At 40.1% G+C, this 24,156-nt stretch overlaps 1 protein-coding gene across 1 annotated transcript; it reads left to right on the plus strand.

Moving 5' to 3' along the window:
• Positions 1 to 935: 935 nt before the first annotated feature.
• Positions 936 to 11,248, plus strand: ZIM2 (zinc finger, imprinted 2). Its single transcript, XM_008594218.1, is given in 5 exon segments — positions 936 to 1,064; positions 4,452 to 4,578; positions 6,888 to 6,980; positions 10,390 to 10,566; positions 10,569 to 11,248. Coding segments are annotated over 5 exon segments (1,206 nt in total).
• Positions 11,249 to 24,156: the final 12,908 nt, after the last annotated feature.

Genomic DNA, 24,156 nt, shown 5'->3' on the forward strand with positions numbered 1-24,156 from the left:
TTTTTTTTTTTTTTTTTCTTTTGTCTTTTTCCGTGTCCGGCAACGGATCGCAACCGTCAGTGTTGCCCCCGTACCGGGCCAGGGACCGGCAACGGGATTGCAACCCTCGGTGTTGCTCCCGCGCTTCGCTCAGCCAGTGAGCGGGAACCGGTCTGTATGTGGGATCTGAACCCTCGGGCGGGAGCGCCGCTGCGCTTCCCAAGCGGCACACTATCCAGTGCGCCACCGGGCCGGCCCTCTAGCCTGTACTCTTAATCATGGTGTTATACTGCCTCAGGTGGACCATAGTGGGTATTGTCCCAGGGAAGTTAAAAACTTGGCCAGAGGCTTGGAAGTATTGGTGGAGCTGGAGTTCAGGAGGAAGGAGATAGATCTCCCTGGGCTGTTCTTTAACAGAATAATGGAAGGTGCGCTTGGAATAGAGATTACAGACAAGAAAGGTCTTCAAGGCTCAAGTTTCTGGAGGGAAGGTACTGTTAATCTTCCAGATCAGTGAGTGAAAAAGATGTAGGAAAGGCTCAATAATAAGAGCTGCCATTTCAAAAAGTACCTACTGTGTGCCTTATATATGTAATGTTTAATTCTCACAAGAGCCCTTAAGGTATAGGTATCATCATTATGTCCATTTTACAGTTGAGTAACTGAAGTACTCTGGTAATTTTGACTGGATAGTAAAGCTAGAAACCACTGATACAGAGGGAACTTTCATTTTATTTGGAAGGCAGTAAAGAGTCAATGAAGAGTTTATAGTTGGGAAATGACCAGAACTTTCTTTTGGAACTTAGTATATTGAGTTGAGAAATGATTTCTATGGTCTTTCTCTTTACCATAGGAAGTCCAGGACTGCTGCTACCTCCCTATGGCAGGATGGGGTGATATGAGGGTGGCTGGTCACTTACTGTATCTGTCGGTGCTGCCAGACAGGACTCGAGTCCATGGTTATTCCTCTCTCCCTTCCAGGTTTTCCTGCTCACGACTCTGCCCTTACAGAAAAGAGAAACACCAGAAAACACCAAAAGAAGAACACAAAGATGTTAGACAACCTACCATCAGCCAGGTCCCAGGTGAGTTAGGCTTTCTTTTGACCAGGTTCTCAAATCTGGGGATCTTATCTTCCTGATTTCTGGACCTTCCCAATTTCTGGACCTTCCCTATTAATAAAATCCATATCCTCATTTCTGTTAAGTCTTTATATAACTATCACCATACTGAGCCTTTTCCCTGACTACACTATCTAGAATTTTCTTCTAACTCTTTGTATCCCCCTTCCCTGCTTTTTTTCCCTCTGTTGCACCGTCAGCATCCCACATACTATAAATTTAATATTTTTCCTCTTTTCTCATCTCTCAAAGAAATTATTTGTTTGTTTTTTAGTATTTCATTTTATTCAAAGCAACCCTCATGTTGTTTGGGCTATTATAGTTTCTTTTTATATAGGAAGGAATGCAGGCAGAAAGGTTAAGTAACTTGCTGAAGGTCACATGGCTGTTAAGTGGTAGGTCTGGGATATGAACTCAGGCAGCCTGAATTCAGAGTGCACATTCCTAATCCCTTAGTTATTGCTGTCTCCTGCAGTGCCATTACTCCAACTTAGGCTGGAAAGATTTAGCAAATAAAAACACAGATCACCCAATAAAATTTGAGTTTCAGATAAACAATGAATAAATTTTTAGCATAAGTATGTCCTATACAGTATTTGGAACATACTTATTCTAAAAATTATTTTTTGTTTAGCTGAAATTCAAATTTAACGAGGCATGCTGAAGTTTATCTAGCCATCCCATTCCAACTAAATTTTTAGATTTGTGAAATTTGAGACAGTGGAGTTCATTGGGAAGCACGGACAGGCTAGGATAGCCTAGAATTTTTTTAAAAAATGAAATATAATATGTCCTGCCATGTATTTCCTTCAAATAATGAATATTTTAATGAAATCACCAAATATAAAGCTTTTTTGCTTTATATAAGATTATACAGATGGGACTGGTAGTACCATCATCTGTTTGTTCACCAATGTTTACTGAATTCCTACTTGCATTAGGCCCTATTTGAGAAAGAAAAGAATGTGCTTGAAACCATGTAGGTGGCACTGAAGAGTCACAGAACGATTGAAAAGGAACTTTTCTTTGAAAGTGATGTTCTGGAACATGCATTCTCACTGGGGGTGATATTGCCTCCAAGGGGACAAACGTGGTTCTTAGGCATGAAAAATCATTCTTTTTACATGTAAAGCACAGATATGCATACAGTACATACACAGATATATAGTAAGTCTGCAATATTAAAATTTCATGGGAGTACTGTATTATTCTGTTTATGTGTAATGTCCAGGAGAGGCAAATCTGTAGAAACAGAAAGTAGATTAGTGGTTGCCTAGGCCTGGGGAAATTTTTGAGGGAAATGAGTGACTTAAAGGGTACACAGTCTCTTTTTGGGGTGATAAAAAATGTTCTGAAATTGATTGGGGTGATGACTGTACAAATCTGTGCATATGCTAAAAACCAATGAATTGTATACCTTAAATAGGTGAATTATAGGTATATGAGATGTAACAAAGCTGTTATTTAAAAAAAAAAAAACAAGAAATGCAGCATCTCTGGTCCCACCCCAACCAACTGAGTCAGAATCTGCATTTAACAAGATTCCCAGGTGATTTGTGTGCACTTAAAGTTTGAGAAGCATCTAATAAGGATGTATGTGGATCAATGCTAATTTATAATTATTCCAAAAAGTATATCTATGTGGTCAAGGACTGGAAGGTACTTTGTGACAATGAAAATAGTTCAAATGGAGATAATCCCTCCCAACCACACAAAGTATGTGGCCTGCTAAAGGTCCTCAACCAATAGCAGCTCTTATAGGGACATAATACTGTTGTAAATTTTTCATTCTTTCTTTTTCTTACTTTTTCCAAAAATCTCCTTAATGTTCATGTGAAATCACATTTTAGAAACCTAAAAGACAATAATGAGGTTAATGTGCTGTGCTTTCTTTGGAACCAGAAAAAAAAAATCACTGGGGGATGGTAATTAGAGAAAATTATCTAAAAAGGCTCCTTGGTAGGGAGAGAAGGAAAAAAGTTTGATTTACAGTGTTCAAGAACATCTGCTCCTGAGAGTAGCCATCTGTTCCTACCTTGTCTATGTCAGGGATCCCAAGTAAAGATGCTTCCGGGAACTGCTGAGGTAATAAATAAGGAATTGGTCTGCGTAGATTACGGCAAACTGGCGAGTGCCTACCCCATATAAATCAGCAGCTGTGACTAAGCTTGTGCTAATGGTGCCATGTGAGCATGTAGACCCAGGTCCCTAGATCTTATGTTTTTTTTTTTTTTTTTTTTTTTTAGAGAAGCCAAAAATCCATATAGTAACATGAAATCTCCTAACTTTTTGGTGTTAGTAGGTAATATTAATTTTATAAAAGGAGTTAAGAAACCCATGTGAGTAAAATAAACCCCTCTGTAGGAGCTGGGCAGCCAGTACCTGACCTCTAGTCTAATGTGATGTTCACTGATCTGCATAATAAGCTTTAGAAAGTTTCCATTACAACACAAAAGATGTGTACTAACAAAATTAGTATCATAGTCTTATGAAGTCTTCTAGTATCTGCCTTTTAAATTCAACCCTAGGTTACCAAGAATGTTGTATTGTAACTGTAGTTTGTTAATTTGTATTGCTGGAATATTTCATGGTATCACTATGCCATATTTATCTCTTCTACTGTAAAAGGATGCTTGGGTTGTTTCCAGATTTCGGGTATTATCAACAATGCAAACAAGCCCATATGGGTCTCCAAGAACACATGAACAAATATACCTAGGAATAAAATTTCTGGCTCCAAAGTGCTTTACCTATTTACATTTCCCTTAGCATTTTATAAGAGATGTTGTGGATCCATGATCTATATAACCTTTGGTATTGTCAGAATTCTTAATTTTTTTAGCTGAATGAATATAAAATGGTACTTTGTCATTTTGATTTATATTTTCCTTTTTTCTAGGAAGATTAAATCTCTCTCCATATTTATCAGCTCTTTTGAGTTTTACAGATGAGACACTGAGGCTTAACCTACCAAAACTCACAAAGCTAATAAGAACCAGAGCCAGGACATGAACCAAACTCTCTGATTCCTGAGGCTGAGGTATACTGCTGAGCTTTTAAATGTTTGCATTCTTGCTTTCTTTCTTTACAAAGTGGCTTAAAAGGATCTTTTCCCTCCAGCCCAAATCTGTGGTAATTAGCAGCAGGAATTGTCTCAGAAATGTTCCTACTTCTGGCAGACCATAAGACAAAGACAGGTGCATGGCTAGGCCCCTGTGGCCTCTGGATTAGAACACTTGAAAGATTTCTGCGGGTCTGAATGGCTGCTTCATGTTCAGTGCTCTCTCATGAGGCTCCCTTCCCCCATGGTTCTTGGACTTTGATCATTTAGGATCATTTCTGCTGTTTTAGGAGTTGGTGACCTTCAAGGATCTGGTTGTGGACTTCAGCCCAGAGGAATTAAGCTACCTTAGTGCTGTTCAGAGGAACCTCTACCGGGAGGTGACACTGGAGAACTACAGGAACCTGGTCTCTGTAGGTAAGTATCCTTTCTGCATGGAACTTGTTCTTTGCCCACTATGGCAGTGGTTCCCAACTCTTTCATGTCTTCTCATAAGAAATCGTGGTTCATTATGTCAATGAGTCTCAACCCATGTCAGAGGCAATTTTATATTAAACTCACTCTTAACCTCATAAAATAGCTAACATTTATTGAACACTTCATTTATGTCAGGCACTGATTTAAATGTTCTACATGTTTTAACTCTTTCAGTCCTCACACTAGTCTAGTCCTATGGAGGGAAGTATACTTCTTATTGTTGTTTTTGTTATTAATGCCATTTTACAGATGAGGAAACTGAGTTATGGAAAAGTTAAAGCTGGGATTTGACCCCAAGTGATCGGATTCCAGAATCTGCCCTCTTAAAGTCATTAGATCATTAGATCACCTTTCTTTTTAACTTGAATATGCTTATTTTATTAACACCACGGGGTTTGCTTCATCGGGTCTTAGCACAATAGGAGGCTCAAAATGATGTTTTTTGAATGAGCAATGGGATTGCTGAAAATTCTAGAAGGTCCAAAGGCTTCTACTGGATTCAAGGTTTAGGAGTTAGAGACTGCCAGTCTCACTTCATATCCAGAGGCAAAATTGTTTACCTCTCCTCACAATTGAAAACTTTTTGTTGCCAGTTCCAGGATCTTCTTTCAGTGGCTTTTTTGGGGTTTTGAGATCTCCTGAAAAAATAGAATAGAAAACAAACACAATTTCTATAGCAGTAACCTGGTGCTCTTATTCGTATAAAGTCAGAGACCTAGTTGGAAGACGGACATACCTTACTTCAAACCAAGCACACGGAGGTGTAATTTTAGTGATGATTTTTATCAGCCACAAGGAAATGCCTTCCCAACATACTTTACACTCTTCTCTAGGTTACCACATTTTGTGACTTAAAATGGAGGGAAGAGTATTGAGAGAGGGAATAAATCAGTTTCATCTTTTCAGCCTGTATGCAGTGACCTGGAGGCATTTTGGTCTTCTTGTAAGCCCTTGGCTTCTTATAACACTGAAGGTTTTGGGTTAATAGAGATCTTATACATCACCCAGGACATTGTCTTCCCAAGTGTGGAATGAATACAATGGGTTAAATGGAGGGTATTTTAGGCAGTATAAGGACAGCATGCAATAATCCTTCAGTAAATGCGTGAGGAAGAGGCTCCTCTTCTAGTTTTCTTTCAAACCTTTTGATTGTATCAGGTAGAAAGTGTCGGATTGGTGTTAGCTTGTCTCTGCATCTTGCTGATCTTCCATTTTAGCAAAGAGTGAGCAGACTCCAAGCCCTGAGCATTAGATAGACAACAGAACCTAGCTAGCACTCAATAGTGTTAGTTTCTATTGTATTTATTGTTGAATTACCCTCAGTTTTTTTTCTCACAAGCAACATTGGTTTTTATTTATAGAACTGATACGAAGCTTTCATTTAAAATAAACATATTCACCATGGCCATTTAGTTCAGTTGGTTGCAACATGGTGCTAATAAAATAAGTGTATCCAAGTTAAAAAAAAAAGGTGATCTAATGAAAAATATTAAATACTAAATACTACTATAAATGACACATAAATATAACCAAAATATGAAGGTCATTCATTAATTTGTCAGTGAACCCATGATGTGCCAGGTCTGGTATAGGCATTGGGGTTATAAAATAGATGAGAATTCCTGTTCTCCTGGATGTTATATTTGAGTGAGGAGAAACAGATAGTAAACAAGTGCCTAATAATGTGATGTGGTCTGCAAATGACTGAAGTTTAGAAAACAAGAAACTGAGGGAGGGAGAGGAGCAGCATTTGAAGACAAAGGGGGGATGGAGGTTATCACAGGAGGAAAAAGAGCCATAATGCTGTTCACTTTTTGAGTGGCTACGTCAGATTTCTCATGCTGAAATACAGAGCCCAGCACACTGTCCTCAGGCCCCCTTTTCAGTTTTTGCTCTATAGCAGAGTTTTTCAACCTCAGCACTATTGATGTATGGAGCCAGATAATTCTCTGGGTGTGGGCTGTCCTGTGCACTGCAGGATGTTGAGCAGAGCAGCTCTGCTCTACCTACACCCACTGGATGCCAGAACCACCTGCCTCTTCTTCTACAGTTGTGACAACCAAGGATATGTCCAGACATTGCCAGATGTCCCCTCGGGAGCAAAGTCGTTGAGAATCACTACTCTACAGGCTTGGAAGCAGGTTTCGTTTTATTCCCATGAGAGTTTTCTCCTTATTATCCCAAAGTCCTTAGGACCCAGGGTTGAGAGTTGCTGAACCCCCAAATTATGAGTCTTCCTTCTTCAACAGGGCATCAGTTCTCTAAACCTGACATCATATTACTCCTGGAAGAGCAGGAGTCATGCGTGATGGAGGAAGACAGTAACACAGTGATAAGTCAGGGTGAGTAGTGAAGGGGAAGCCCAAGGAGACTGGAATTAGGGTAGACAATACCCCCGCCCAGTTAGTGGGCAGGGAGGCTGGGAGATGCTGGTCAGGGAGCATTCCTCAAAGCCCACCAGGTCAGGGAGAAGAATGGTAGGTGCTCTTACCTCAGGGGCCCTTTCTCCTTAGTACTTTCTTTTCTCTTTTTGTTTTTTAATTTATTTTTTTCATTGTACATGTTTATGGGATACAGTTTGTTATTTCAGTATATGCATATATTGCATAATAATGCAATCAGAATAGTTAACATATCTGTCATCTAAACATTTATCACTTCTTTGTGGTTATAACATTACAAGATCCTCCTTTCTGGCTATCTTGAAACATGCAATGCAATATTATTAGATGCATAATAATGCAATCAGAATAGTTAACATATCTGTCATCTAAACATTTATCACTTCTTTGTGGTTATAACATTACAAGATCCTCCTTTCTGGCTATCTTGAAACATGCAATGCAATATTATTAGATGCATAATAATGCAATCAGAATAGTTAACATATCTGTCATCTAAACATTTATCACTTCTTTGTGGTTATAACATTACAAGATCCTGACACCCTAGAGCACCAGAACTTATTCTTCCTATCTAACTGTAACTTCATAACTTTTTACCAGTCTACCAACTTTTCCCCATCCCCCGCTTCCCTCTCCCTTTCCCTGCTTCTGGTAACCACTATTTTACTCTCTATTTTTCTCTTTTTTTTCCTCTTTTAAATTTATTTTTCTTAACTGACCCATGATAATTGAATATCTTTATGGAGGACAATATGATATTTGGGTACATTCATACTGTGTGCAATGATATCAGGGCGCTTAGTATATCTGTCACCTCAAACGTTTGTCACCTCTTTGTACTGGGAATCTTCAACATCATCTCAGTAAGCTATCCAAAGATACACAGTAGTTGGTTGTTGACTGTAGTCTCCCTATATTGCTATAGACCACTAGATCCCATTCTTCCTATCTCTACAATTTTATCTCTACTGACCACCATCTCTCCATAAGCCCCTTTCTCTCCCCCGCATTGGTCTCTAGTAACCACTCTCTGCTTCTCTGAGATCAACTTTTTAAACTTTCACATGTGAGTAAGGACATGTGGTATTTCTCTCTCTATGCCTGGCTTATTTCACTTAATATAATTTTCTCTAAGCATATCCATGTGCCTGCAAATGGCAGAATTTCATTCTTTTTTATGGCTTAGTAGTATTCCATTTTTTATATATATATGCATACAACATTTTCTTTATCCAATCATCTGTTGAAGGACATTTAGCTAGCTCTTGGCTAGAAGAATAGAGCCATGATAAACACGACGCAAGTATCCTTTCAACTTGTTGATTTCCATTCCCTTGGATATACACCCCATAGTGGGTTTGCTGGATCATATGGTAGTTCTATCTGTAGTTGTTTGAGAAATCTCCATACTGTTCTCCATAATGGCTGTACTAATTTACGTTCCCACTAACAATGTATAAAATTAAAAAAATTTTTTTTAAATTTAATTTTAAAAACTTCTTATTTTATTTTTTAATTGACATGTAATAATTGTACATATCCAGCCATAAAAAAGAATGAAATCCTGTCATTTGTGGCAACGTGGATGAGCCTGTAACACATTTCTTTTATTGAAATGTAATTGATTTTATATGTCTGTGGGGTGTAGCATTGAATGTCATTTCTTGTCTGCAATATGTGATGCTTAAATCAGGATAATTAGTATATTCAGCATTACAGAATGTAATCATTTTTTGTGGCCCTTTACCAATTTCTTGTTAACCCCCCTCTCCCTCCCCCTTTCCCACCTCTGGTGGCCTCAGTTCTGTTCTCTCCTTTTGAAAGCTCAGTGTATTACTGTAATTGTTTTATCTTTCTTTCTTTCTTTTTTTATTTATTTGTTTATTTTTTTAAACTCCCATTTATGAGTGAGGACACGTGGTATTTCTCTTTCTATGCCTGGCTTATTTCACTTAACATAATTTTCTTCAAGTTCATGTTGCTGCAAATGGCAGAATTTCATTTTTTTTTATGGCAGAGTAGTATTCCATTGCGTATATATTACACGTTTTCCTTATCCAGTCGTCTGTCAGAGCCTATTAGACATTATGTTAAGTGAAATAACTCAGACACAGAAAGAAAAAAATCACATTTTCTCACCCATATGTGGGAGCGAAATATGTTGAGCTCATAGAAGAAGAGAGTAGAATTGTGGTTACTAGAGGCTGGGAAGGGTATGGGAGATAGGAAGAAGTTGGTTAACAAATGCAAAATTACAGCTGTATAGGAAAAATAAAAGTTTTAGAGGTCTACAGTAGTGCTAGGAGTCTATAATTAATAATTTATTGTATGTTTTCAAATGACCAGAAAAGAAAAGCTCAAATACTCCCATCACAAATAAATTATAAAGTTTTGTGCTGATGGGTATGCTCATTACTCTGATATTATCATCACACATTGATTAGAGTACTTTTTTTCAGATTTCTGACAACCATCTGGGTTGGATAATTCCTTGCACAAAATAGGCATTTAATAAATGTTGCATTGAAAGGAATTAGTTGGTTGGCTTTGTAGATTCGGGTAAAACCAGAGATTGGGAGCCAAGAGGAGAGTTAGAATCCTTTTGCTTTATTCTGAGCAAGAAGGCTTTTGACCAGTGTTTATTCTGGTGTTTCCTCAGTGGTCCCGAAGACTCATGGTCATAGGTGTTTCTTTGTGTGTGTGTGTGTTGTTTGTTAAAGTTTCTGTGGTAAAATCTGGTTGAGAAATGCCACATTCTGTACCTTCGCTCTTTCAGATTTGAGGTGCCTATTAAAGTTCTGAAGACTCCTACAGGAATGAAACCTGCTTAACTTGTATCATACAGTATTTCCCAAATTAACTTGACAGTGGAACCCGTTTTAGGGTCACAGCTATTAGTTTTTCAGAATATTAGAGATCTACAAAGCATGGTTTGGAAAATGCTGACAAACCCCAATCTCAGTTCTTTCTCTGGTTTCCTCCTCATTCTACTGTCTATGGAATCTCTGTCAATATAAAGTCCTCCATGGTCCCTTTTCTGCCTCTTCCTCACCCTTTCTTGCTTACTGTCCTTTCCATCCTTTTCCTGTTTTCTCCTTAGGTTCCCACAAAACTCTCAAATCTCCATTAGCCCTGTTCCATTGTCTTTGGTCCCTTCTGTTTCTACTATAATGGAGTGTCTGTCCCAGTAGAAAGAGTAGAGGAAGCTTTACATTTCTTCTAGATTGGGAGAAGAGACCTGAAACCAAAGAACTAACTCCAGAGCAAAGTCTACCTATAGAAAAATCATCCTTGGGGACAGGTTTGGAGGCTCTGGCAGTGGGTAACTTCTCGCACATCTTTGTAGGCAAATCTTCTCCTGATGACCTGTCGGAATCACACCAGGGCAACCAGGAGAAACTTCTGCATCCTGTAACAATGAGTGACCCTAAGACCCTTGCTTAGGAAAGAAGTCATGGTAGTGATGAATTTGAGGAAAGCTCTAATCTTACTGAGCAACCAGAAAGTCCTCTAGGAAAAGATCCCAAGAATGTATTACTCCTGGAATGTATACCAGTCCTTAGCCAGTACACAATGAGCCTTTTCTCCAAGATACCAAACACAACAGATGCAAATTTTGCAAAAGAACCTTTAGCACCCAAATGGCCCTAGGAAGACATGAGCAGATCCATACTGGGAAGAAACACTTCAAATGTAAACAATATAGTGAAATCTTCTATCTCATGCCACACCTCCCGAGACATCGGAGCACTTATTCTGGTAAGAAGCTCTCTGGATGCAAGGAAGGTGGAAAGTCTTTGATCCAGCGTGCAATTCTCTGTGGGCATGTAAGAATTCATAGTCAGGAGGACTGCTATGAATGTTCTCAGTGTGACAAAGCCTTTATTCAGGATGTGCATTCTTTTCAACATCTCAAAGACCATCAGGCAGCAAGAGCCCTTCCCCCTAGGTTGCCACGCAACAAGACATATTTAATTAGCTATCAGCGGAAACATGACCATGTTGGAGAGAGAGCCTGCCAGTGTTGCGACTGTGGCAAAACCTTCAGTCAGAGGTCACATCTCATTCAGCATTATTGGATTCATGCTCAAGAGAGGCCTTACCAGTGTCAGCTGTGTGGGAAATTTTTCAGCCTACCCTCATACCTCACTCAACATTATCAACTCCATGCTCAAGAGAAACCCGTTGAGTGCAATTACTGTTGAAAAACCTTCAGTCAGAGAACATACTTTTCTCAACACCCTGGCTTCATCCTAGAGAGAGTGTTCTGACTTTGAGAAGGCCTTCCACCAACCTTCACACCTTATTAACAACTTGAATATTAATTATGGTGTGGTCAAAAAATAGTGAATGGTTGCAAGGGAATAGGACAACCTTTTTGCAAGAGGAGTTTTAGCATGTGTGTCAGTAGTCACACAGGCAAAAAGCTTACAAAGAATATTTTTGTTGCATAGGAAAGAAGCTAATAGACTGAACTTTTTCAGTGGTACTCGTTGAGTGAAGATCCTTGATTTTGACATCCCAATGAAAAAACTTATAACTGGCAGTTGGTCTTCAGACTGGCAATCTGTGGCCTGAGTTTTTATAGAAGAGTTTCCATACAATATATTCACCAGTCATATCAGCAAAGTGCACGGTAAAAAGAGTTTTGAGAAGTGCCTAGACTGATTCATCCAAAAAGCTGATGTAATTGGCAAAAGATTTTTGAGGAGTGCCTAGACTGATTCATCCAAAAGCTGATGTAATTTACATGGTACATCATAGTTTACAAAACATTGTTATATATATTATTTTACTTAATCCTTCAAGGAACACTGCAGAGTACCTAGTAAGATATTTACTCCATTTTCTAGATAAAGCAGATTTGAAACTCCAAGTTGTCAGTTGATTTGACCAAGGTTGTAAGTGATGGAACAGGATTTGATCCCAGGTTTTTTTTTTTTTTTCCTCCTGCAGTATCCTCTCTGAAGAAAATGTATGGTGCTATACTGTCTGCAGCCATCTTTTTATTTAGCAGTCCCAACACTGTTTCACAGTAAATCAGATGAGGACACTTGCAGCATCAGGGGCTCAGAAAGCTTTCTTCTGGTGAAGTTCTGATAGCCTTTTCTCTCATGATTTAGGATTAGACAATGACTTTTTTTTAGACTTTAATTCAGGGAAATATATTTCTGCTAAACACTTTCCAGTAATTGTTCTTATAGACTGTAAAGCTATTACTGATCAAGTAGCGTTTTTTTCTAGTTGCTCGAGGGTTTGGGGCTTCTTTTTTCTTTTCTTTTCTTCTTTTTTTTTTTTTTCTTCTCACTCTTTTTAAAAACCTGTTTAAAAACAGTGTTACTGCTTTCTTAGGTTCTGGCATCATCAGCACCACCAAGTTCACCTAAAATCCTATTTCTATGCTGCGTATACTTCACTCTCTAAAGGTATGAACCCTGAACTGCACTAAAAATATCTTTCATACCATATTGCTATAATGCTAGAAGCTTCCCGTCACTGACTTGAATGGTGGCCAAATACAACGACACATAGTAACCACTTGGACCTGGAGTCCCAGAACCTGATTCTGTGCCTGGAAAGCATGGGTTGTTGCTATAGTTATTCACTGCCCTGCTTTTTCTCATCCAGCCATTTTTGAGGTTGATCTATGCTGTGTGGCTCTAAAGTAATGAAATTTAAAGCAAATGACTTTTTAGAACCCACACCAGCCAAAGGAGTGCTAGTTACACAATCCCTTTCCTTCTCTTCACTTCCAAAGTTCCTGATGAAACACTTCTCATTGGCTGGCTCTATTTTCCCATTGTAACCTTGTTTCTAGGTCTGATAGGGAGAGATGATGTTGATATGTCTTATTGTTTGCGATGTTCACCTTGATGCCTTTATTAAAAGGAGTGTCTGCTGGGTTTCTCTACTGTAAAGTTACTATTTATTTTTCTTTGTAATTAGTGATATCTTGCAGGAGAAACTTTGACACCATGTATATATCCAGTTTCTCCTCAAATTTTTACCCAGTAAATTCTAACATCTATCAATCGGATCTACCTACAGCAATTATTACTCTGTGGTGTTATAATGGTGATTTTTTTTATTTCCCTCATTCCGTCTACATTTTGTGATTTGAATTCTCCTGTGAGGAAGAGTTGTCCTCATTTATTTATTCAGTAACTTATTTATACCAATAGGGATTCATGGATATTTATTCTATGGGTTGTAATCCAATGCTGTTACTTATTTTGCTGTTCAAATGGTTCCAGCTCTGGCTATTGGGAGCTCTTTCAAGTTGGCTCCTGTCCTTCCAATAAGCTCCCATTCTTTTCGGAAACTACTTCCTTTCTACACCCTCCTTAACTTCTCTCTCTTCACCACCAGGGAACCCTGTCATGTTTTTATGATAGTTTCTACCTCATCACTATCTCTTGAAATATGCTTTTTTCTCTAAGGTCAAAGTATATGCAGGCCCTTATCAATCTCAGGCATTTAATTTCTCCCCTTTCAATTTTTGTGAAATCTACATTCTACATAAACTGTTACTTACTTATTACATTTTTTCAACTGACTCCTCCCTTTTTTTAACTACAGTAATCTACGTAAAAAGGAAAACTTTTAAATCATCTCAGACAAAGGGTTTAACTCAGGCCATAATCAGACTTCCCTGGTGGTCTCAAGATGTCCTTTTGCAGCTGGTTCATCTAAATCTTAATCCAAACATGGTCCATAGGTTGCATTGGGTTGTTTGATCTCTTGATTCTCCCTTAATATAGAGCAATCCCCTCTCACTTTTTTTTTTAAATGCCTTGTGTGACCTTGAGGATAATGTACAGGTAACACTTCCCTCCTGTTTGTACCCAATTCCTAATGTATCTAACACTCCTTATATTTAGGGGTATTTGGGTTTTTTTTTTTTCCCCATTTGGATACACTCGTTTTTTAAAAATTTTGTTTTATTTTTTTTCCTTTTTGTCTTTTTTTTACTGACCGGTAACGGGATCACAACCCTCGGTGTTGTGCCCGCACCGCGCTCAGCCAGTGAGCGGGAACCGGTCTCCACATGGGATCTGAACCCTCGGTGGGAGCACCGCCATGCTCCCAAGTGGCGCACTCTCCAGTGCGCCACCGGGCCGGTCCCCCCAAATTTTGTTTTTAATCGTGGTTAAAAAAATAACATAAAATTTACCCTCTTAACCATTTTTAACTGTACAATTCAGTAGTTTTAAGTATATTCACATTGTTATGTGAGCTTTTATGTGAACAGATCCCCAGAACTTTTTCATCTTACAAAACTAAAACTCTATACTCATTAAACAATAACTCATTTCCCCCTCGCCCCAGCCCCTGGCAACAACCATTATAACTCTCACTGTCTTTTTTTAAAGCTTTGTGTGATTATGCAAGTAATACTGCAAGTAAGTGGATCATTTGTCTTGTGGAACATCCCCATTCTAAAAGTAACTGTTTGCACCCTTTGGTGTCCTTAAGCTTGTTGCTCTCACTGTTATATTTCTTGTACATGAAAGCTAGCTTTAGATGCTGGAGACTTAATTAGATTCATCTTCAAATTCCTTGGCAAGAACACAGCATGGGTGGTTCTGTGTGCTTTATATCATATCCCACCAGGGGCACACAACGTCCACGTTTTTCAAAGGCCCAGCCTTTTAATGTCGTACTGCAAGCCAATGCACCAGTCACTGGCAGTGAGGTTTCAAAGTTTCACCATCACTGGATATTCTTCCTGGGCCAGATGCTTTCATTTCTTTTTTATTACCTCTTCTAGATTCTTCTCTACATGCCTAACCTCCATCACATCAGCCTGATCTTCAGACACTGAGTTAGAGGTGGTGGATCCTCCTTGAGGAGTGTGGATGTGGGCTGTTTGCTGACTATCCCGGGCCAGGGGTTATGGCTTCTCAAAGAGTCTTAATTAGGGAAAGTTAGGGTGCATCAGACTAGATTACCTTCGTTCTGATGCTCTTTTTATGCCACAAATGACAGCAGTGACAATGTGGGCAGTTAACACTGGCTGTCACCCATAGACTGTTTGGAATACATAGAATGGGCACAAGCCGTTGCCTCCATATTTTACAAGTTAAGCTTAAGCTTACTGCAGCGGTGGATATCCCAACCTATTTCTTTGGCTTTTAGCCTCCCACTTTTCTTGCTGTTATCCTAGTGGGCCCCCAAGGATAATGTACAGATCATCTTCCCTGCTTTTCCCACCCAATTCCTAACATATTTGACAGTTTTGGCACTGGTCTTATGTTCAGGTTAAATTGTTTTTTAAATTTAGAAACAGTCATGTTTTAAGTTTTTTTGTGGTGATGCAAATAATATATGAGGGCTCTTCAAAAAGTTTGTGGAAAGATGTGTATTATCTTTTAATTCCATTTTTGAAGTACACTTGTATATCCCTTGAAGAAAACTAGAAAATACATGTTTATTTTTTCTTTGAATATTTGTACTCATATTTTTCCCTCCCAGATATACTTGCTGCTAAAAGTTTGTGCCCAGATATTTTTTTCTTATGCATAGATCCATGTAGCTTTTAAAATAAAGGTATCATGAAATGAAATAATACCATAAACACTGTTTTGACAGGTATAATTTTTATTCTCATATATCATGAATGTCTTTCTTATCCATAAATATATGCCTAAGTTTCATTTTTCAGGACTGCGTACTACTTGGTTGCGTGAATATATCCTAATTTATTTTACGTAGCATTCTAGGGTTGGACACTGGGGTTGCTTGTAATTTATCTTTTGTACGTACGTTGCTGGTATAGTTATGCCTCCTCCCCTTTATCTCTCGGGTCTTAGAATTTTCCTTATTGATTTTCTCTAATCTTTGCATATGTTCTTGTTTTCTAAGGGAAAATTCTCAGTAGTGGAATTTCTTGACCAAAAGTTATGTGTATTTTGAAGGCTTGGGGACCCTTATCTCAGCAGGGTCTAAAAGTTGTGCTGATTTTTCTCTAGGGAATAACTATAAACCGCTCAACTCTCCTGCACACTTCTTTTCTCCTTGAAGAATTTGCACAATGAACCAGTGTTAGGAAATAACAGGATTGAAGTCAGGTCTGGAAAGAGCCACAGATGAACTGAAGTCGTTTGTCAGAACCCTAATTGTAAAATAATTTTATTAAGTATAGTTTCCTCACTAAACAAATAATATTAAGCATATTAAAGACAATTTGTGAAAGCAAAAAAGGCTAACTTCCTAGTAGTTTTTGATACTCAACTAGTACTACCTCAGGAATGTAGTTATGGTCACATGTAGAAGATCGCCTTGGCAGAGAAGGGAGAGTATGGGCCTTAGAGCCGGGCAGACCTGAGTTCAAATCTCAGCCCCCTTACAAGCTAATTAAACATCACTGTCTTAGGAAATGGAGACACTGGTGCTTTCCTTTGGAAGATTGAAAGGCCTGGAGTTCATATACAGGAAAGAGCTTAACAATGCCTGGTACTTAATAGGTACTCAATAACCAGAAGCTACTATTATGGAATATTTTTGTATAACGTTTTAAAATTTATTTTAAAAAAAGTTTTTAGTGACAATGAGATACAGAGTTGTAAACCACAGTTACACATGAAAACACAACCACGTTTTATTATATTTTAAAATAATTTTTTCTATGTGTAGATTTTTTGTAACATCACAAATTTGAAATCTTTTTCTCTTTTGCTTTGAATGACAATTTTTAATGATTATAATTATATAATGGTTTGATTAACAGAGCATAAAGTACTGTATTTACAGTTGTTTTCTTAGGATAGGTTTCCAGAAACGGGTATTACTATATGAAATGTGATGAACATTTCCATGGCTCTTGAAAGATCCTGCCAAATGTATTTCTAGAGGAGCTGTGCTATTTGCAGCTCCCAGCAAAGGGAGGGCCAGAGGTATGAAATAAGTGGGAAACATTCTCCCTCCTGAGTCCATGATAGGTATTGCTAGCAGATTACAGACAGTCTCCAACTTACAATGGTTCAACTTATGATTATTGACTTTATGATGGTGCAAAAGCAATACAGTTTTAGTAGAAATGGTACTTCCAGTATGCATGCAACCATTCTATCTTTCACTTTCAGTGCAGTCAGTATCCAATAAGTTACATGAGCTATTCAACATTTTATTATAAAATAGGCTTTGTGTTACGTGATTTTGCCCAACTGTAGGCTAAATTAAGTGTTCTGAGCATGTTTAAAGTAGGCTTGGCTAAGCTATGATGCTCAGTAGGTTAGATGTATTAAATGCATTTTCAACTTAAGATATTTTCAGTTTATGATATGTAACCTCACCGTAAGTTAAAGAGTCTCTATATGCTCTCTTTGGTTCCAATGAACCTGAAGACAGGTTTAGGATCTTTCTCAACACAGCACCCCAGGCAGACAAGACACACTGACCAGTTTGTATGTGCAAAGAAGTGTTTTTGCCATCCCTGATGTAAATAAACACACTCCTTGAGTAACTTTGCTAGCACTGGGCATTTATAACTTAAACAAACAATAACTTTGCATATTTGAAAAGCCAAAAAAGTGATTCTTTGCTTACTAACACATTTTTTTCCCAGATGCTTTTCAACATTTTTTATGTACAATCTAGGCTGCTTACCTATTTAGCTTTTGTTTCTTCATGCTTTTTCTTACCGCTTTGTATGAAATCACTTTCCTTTTTTTAAAGCATGCATTTCTGAATGATTAATGTTCATTTTTCATTTTCAAGTAATACTTTGCTCACTAAAGACAACTTCTACTTTATAGAAAGGTAGACCATCTCTCACCCTCCCTCTGCCCACAAAACAAAGAAAAATCCACTGTGAACACCATTAATATTTCAGTTTGTTTTCTTATAATTTAAAAATAATTACCAGATTTATGAAGGTGGTTGCCTCTGGGAAGTGGTGGGGAAAAGATCTCATTTTCATGGTCTGTTCCCTTTTTTACCCAAATGACTGTACTGCCTATTTAAAGGTGTTTATAGGTATTTGTCATATAGTTGTGACTGTTGTGAGGCACCCTCCCACAAGAAATGCACTTACATACCACTTTTACAGAAAATGGCAATTTATTCACTCCAGCTGGCCAGCAACTGTCTCCTGAGGAGCAACCAAGGAAGAGCGGCCTCGGACCTTGGTCTTGTGGGGTTTTTAAAGGCAAAAACCACATCCCATTGGCACACGGGTTTGCCCAGGTGCACAAAACAAGCTAGGGAGCTAGGTCACAGAAGCCAAGAATGAGCTGTTAGAGCAACCAAGCATACAAGTCTTCATTGTGTATTTTCCCATGTAATAGTTTGCTGCTTATGGTTCCTGTTCCCATGTAATAGTTTACTGTGTATGGCTCCTGTTTCTATGCAATGGCTTTCGTTTCTATGAGGTCAATGGTTTCTCATGCAGAAGGGGGGGGGATAGTTTGCAGGTCAGACAGGGCAAAATGGAGTTACTTAGGTTAAACAAGCAATTCTGCAGAAGCAGATAGCATACATTATGAGGGTGTAGGGAGCTCTATTTCATTCCCATCTCCTCTTTAGGAAGGAATCAAACCATTGATTCATCGGTACTTAATTTGTTGTACTTAGTATGTAAAACAAGGAGTTTGACTGATTGTTCTTTAACCAAGGTGACCAGGAAAAAGATTTTCAAACCAATGTTTATTATTACTATATGACTCTTCTCTTTCTTTAATGTGTTTTCTGACTAATGCAGGGCTGTCTCTAATAATACCCAAATGGTTGATATAGAAACAACAGGTTTCCCTAGAGCCATGTATAATCCACCTTGTTAGTCTGATTGTGTGGATTATATATGGGTGCAGCTGCTGCTGCTGCACATTCAGATAGGTCCAGCCTCTGTGTAGGATACAATGACCACAGCAAAGAGGAAAAAGTTAACTTTTTTTTTTTTCCCCTTTTTGTCTTTTTTCGTGACCGGCAATGGATCGCAACCCTCAGTGTCGCGCCCGTACCGGACCGAGACCGGCAACGGGATCGCAACCCTCGGTGTTGCTCCCGCATCTTGCTCAGCCAGTGAGCAGCTGGTCTGTATGTGGGATCCGAACGCTCGGCGGGAGCGCTGCCGTGCTTCCCAAGCGGCGCACTGTAGCAGTGCACCACCGGGCCGGCCCGAAAAAGTTAACTTTTTACAACATTGTCAGATTGACCACTTGGTGTAAATTTTTTTTATCAAAGCACTTTACATTTTTAAATTATTTAATTAGAAAACCTCTCAATAAACTAGGAATAGAAAGCACCTTAAAGTGCCTCTATAAAAAGCCCACAGCTAACAGCATACTTAATGGTGAAAAACTGGGTGTTTTTCCCATAAACTGAGGAATAAAGCAAGCATGCCCATTCTTGTCTTTTTTTTATGCAGCATTGTATGGGGCCAGCATTGTATGCTAGCCAGTCTGCTCATGACAAAGAAGGAGGTCCAGATTGGAAAAGAGCAAGTAAAAGTGTCTTTATCCATAGATGGTATTGTCCTGTGTGTAGAAAATACTGAGGAATCCACACAAAAAGCTACTAGAACTAAACATGTTTGGCAAGTTTGCGGACCTGAGATTAAAATGAAAAAAGCAATTGTACTTCTATATACTAGCAATGAACAGTCTGAAAATGAACTTAACAATTTCATTCACAATAGCACTGAAGAGGATAAAATGTTTAGGAACAAATTTAACAAAAGCATGCAAGACTTGTCTGTTGAAAACTAGAAAATACTGCTAATAGAAATTAAAGACAATCTAAATAAATGCAGAGACATTTTATGTTTATGGACTAGAAGACAATACTGTTAAGATGTTAATTTTCCCCAGATTGATCGTTAGATTCAATGTAACCCCTCTCAAATTCCAGGAGGTCTTTTTGTAGAATTGACCAATTGCTTTTGTGGGTGGGTAGGCCTCTCTGACCAAGGGGTGAATCTGGTGTAGAACCTGCTGGAGGGTCTGAAGAGACTGAAGAAGGTTATGGTTAGTGATTTCAGCAAGTTTATCATCTTTGAGGTGGGGCAACAGAGAGGGTGTAATCCCTTGTATGTAGGGGGTGCATTTAGCCCTTAGGAGGGCAAAGGGCAGGAGGCTCACCTAGTTCTTCCCAGTCTCTAGTTTTAATTTGGCAAGTGTTTCTTTTAAAGTCTGATTCATTCATTCTACCAATCCTGAACTTTGTGGCCTATAAATATAATGTAAATTCCAATTTATTTTTAATGTTTTAGCTAATAATTGGGAAATTTGGGCTGTGAAAGCTGGGCCATTGTCAGACCCCAAGATTACAGGTAGGCCAAATCTGGGGACAATTTCTTGTAACGTTTTTTTAGTGTCTTCTGAGTGGTTTCAGTTTTGGTAGAAAAGTCTTCTACCCATCCAGAAAAGGTGTCTATGAACACCAAAAGGTAGGTAGCGATACCCATATTGTCCAGGTTTTACCTCGGTGAAGTCAATTTCCCAGTGTTCGCCAGGGTTGGTTCCTCGCGTTCTGGTTCCAATGGGTAGCCTTGATTTTGGCCCTGGATTTACTTGTGATCTGGTAACAATGTCTTTTGTTATTTTGTCAAGATCTTGGATGTAATTAATTTTGTGGATCCAAGGTGTGTTCCTTGTTGTATCTGTTTAATCAACAATCTGCCTAGAGCCTGTGGCAAATAAATCCTGTGGTCTGGCAGAATTTTCTAATTCCTGGCATTGTTGGAGGCTTTTAAGATCTCAGCAGTGTTTTACTTCTTCTTTAGTATAATGGGGAGTTGGCAGCAATTGAGGTGCCAGAATGACTATTAAAGAGTCAAATGGCCCCACTGGTTTTAATGTGACCTCTTTGGCAGTCAAATCTGTAGCAGCGTTGTCTTGGGTCTCAAGCAAGTTATCTTTCTGGTGCCCTGGACAATGTATGATGGCCACTCTTTTTGGATACCATATGGCCTTAAGGAGGGCTAGTATTTTTGCATCATTATTTATTTATTTATTTTCTGATGTTAATAGTCCTCTCTGTATAAGGCTCCGTGTAGGGCCCCATAAAACCCCAAAGGAGACATTCCCTAAAACATGGTGCCTTTCCGGCTTCTCTTCCAGGTCCTAACATCCCACCGGCACCAAAGTATGGCCTATCAAAATCATCACCCGCCCTTCCAACCAATCAGCCACCTCCCCGCGTACTAACCACCCTCTCCCAGAACTCAGCTCTCTATAAATGTATGCTTCACCCTCAAATAAAGCGGAACTTCTCTGGTGAACTGTCAGCTCGGGTCCTGTCGTTCTGTCATTGGTGCCGAAACCCGGGAGGAGCTCACCCCTTACCCGACGGGACTCCTTCTTGGACCTCCTTCACTCTCTTGGCAGTTCCCGCTGTTGACGCTTCGCCCTCGTCCATTTTCTCTGGCGCTGGCTTTCCGCACCCACCACCGGCTCATCCAAACGTAAGCCTCCCTTTAGAGGTGCCATTTTAAACTAGGACTACCCCTCCGGTGTCCAGCCCTAACAGGGGCAGTACGCCCCACTATGGCCTTCAGGGCCTCAGTGGACCCCTAAATGCTCCCTCGTCACACCAGACCGTCCACATTCTACTCCTCTCCCAACCCAAAGTTAAAGGCGATCCTTGCAGGGCGAAGCTCCCATTCTCTCACTTTCTCTTTCAATTTACTGTTTCTGTTTCTCTGAGCCCAGGGCTCCCAAAAATCCCAGTGCCGGGTTCCTTCGAGCCTCCAGGCACTCGCCCTTGCCAAGGTGATGGAAGGTTAAGTGATGACTTATACCTTCCTCCCTCCTGGTTCATCTCTGAACCTCCGGGACTGGCACATTATAGTGGGGACGCCCTCTATATTTGTGTCTTTCCCTCCCGCCAGCCAAAGGATTCTCTCTTCTCCACCTCCCTACCTTCCTCTCTCCTTCCTGCCTGAACATGGGAGCTTCCCCCTCATAACCTTTAGCAGACTCCCCCCTTCAATGTCTTATAAAAAACCTAACCCGATATCAAGCCTAAGCTTCTTATAAAGCTCTGCACACAAGAGTGGCCCCAATACCAATTAGATAATCAAAACAAATGGCCACCAGAAGGCACACTAGACCCTGATATTCTCCGAGATTTGCTTAACCTCTGCCAGTGCCAGAGAAAATGGAAGGAGATTCCGTATGTTGAAGCTTTAACCTCCTCCGTACAGACCCCCTCCTCCTGTAGTTCCATCTGCTCCCGAATCCCCACAACCCACTCCACCACCATCTTCTTCGGCCCCGCCATTTTCTGCCCCACCGGCTCCACCACCATCTTCCACCACACCTAACCCTTCTGCTCTTCCTCCCCCTTTTAGCCCCCCCTTACTCATTCTCAGGGACACCCCTCGTCCTCTACTGTGGCTCCTCTCCGTGAAGTAGCTGGTGCTGAAGGGGTTGTTAGGGTACATGTTCCCTTTTCACTAGTGGACCTTACTCAATTAGAGAAAAAATTAGGTTCATTTACTACCGATCCCACCACTTACATTAAAGAACTCCAATGGGTTCTCCAGGCCTACAGCCTCACCCACCATGACGTTTACATGTTACTAGCTAACACCCTTCTTCCTGAAGAGCGCTGCCGTGTCTGGGATGCGGCCCAAACTCATGCAGATGAAAACCATCGCACTAAACCCGCCTTCCCAATGGGCCCACATGCAGTTCCCAAATAGGATCCCCATTGGGATTATAATACAAACCAGGGTATCCAGGCCTGAGACCAATTTGCCTCCTGCCTAATTTCGGGTCTTAAAAGGGCTGCCTGCAAAGTTGTCAATTTCCAAAAGGTCCAAGAAATCCTCCATAAAAAGGAAGAAACTCCCTCCGAGTTCCTCAATTGACTAACTCAGGCTCTCCAACAATACACCAACCTAGATCCCACCTCAGAGGAAGGACGCCAGGTCCTCATGACATATTTTTTGGCCCAATCCTACCCCAACATTAGGGCTAAGTTAAAAAAACTAGAACAGGGTCCCGCTACCCCACAGACCGAGATTTTGTCAGTGGCCTTTAAAGTCTTCCATAATAGAGAGGAGGAAAAAGAACGATGAAAACAAAAGGCTGACCTGGCCAATTTTCAAATGTTGGCCCCAATAATAAAACCATCTCCTGGACGCCTTTCGGGGCTCTCTGCCTCCAAAACTCCCCCTGGGGCATGCTTCAAATGCAGAAAGGAAGGTCACTGGTCATGATCCTGCCCCTCGCCCAGACCACCCACCACTCCATGCCCCAAGTGTCAAAGAAGGGGACATTGGGGCTCCGATTGCCCATTCACCCGAAGGGGAGATTGGCCAACCAAACCCCAGCCATCCTGGGCATCTCAGACACCTTTGGTAGGACTAGCCGAGGAAGATTGAAGGGGCCCTGGGTCCTTCCCGACCATCACCATCACAAAAAGTGAACCCAGGGTAACTATTATTGTAGATGGTTGTCCTATTTCCTTCCTCTTAGACACAGGGGCCACATTTTCGGTCTTAAAGGAATTTAATGGACCAACTACACCCAGTAGTTCTCCTATAGTCGGAGTAGGAGGAAAACAAATTTTTCCCCATAAAACACCTCCATTAACCTGTCACATTGAGGGTGTCCCATCCTCTTTCTCTCATTCCTTCTTAGTCATGCCCCAATGTCCCGTCCCTCTATTGGGAAGAGAAAGTCTCACCCAATTACATGTTTCCATCTCTGTATCCCCCTCCTCCTCCTCTGTAGCCTCATTCCTTTTAGCCCTCATTTCCGAGGACGACAAAGACACACCTTACCCCTCCTTAATTCATCCCATCAACAACATCACTTGAGATATCACCAACCCTTCTTTTGCCCACTGCGTTCCCATAACAATATGGCTAAAAGATCCCTCCAAATATATAAGTCAGTCTCAGTACCCCCTCAGCACCACAGCGCTTCACGGACTCCAACCCATTGTCAAGGACCTTCTCAGGAAGGGATACCTCCGCCCCCACTCAATCGCCTTTCAATACTCCCATACTGGTGGTAAAAAAGCCAAATGGCTCCTATCGCTTGGTCCAAGACCTCCATTTAATCAACTCCGCAGTCATTCCTATCCATTCCCTCGTCCCTAATCCCTACACCCTCTTGTCCCAGGTTCCAGCCTCTACCGCCTACTTCTCAGTTTTAGATTT

The sequence above is a fragment of the Galeopterus variegatus genome, unplaced genomic scaffold (genome assembly GCF_000696425.1).
Source record: "Galeopterus variegatus unplaced genomic scaffold, G_variegatus-3.0.2 Scaffold10378, whole genome shotgun sequence".
Lineage (NCBI taxonomy): Eukaryota > Metazoa > Chordata > Mammalia > Dermoptera > Cynocephalidae > Galeopterus > Galeopterus variegatus.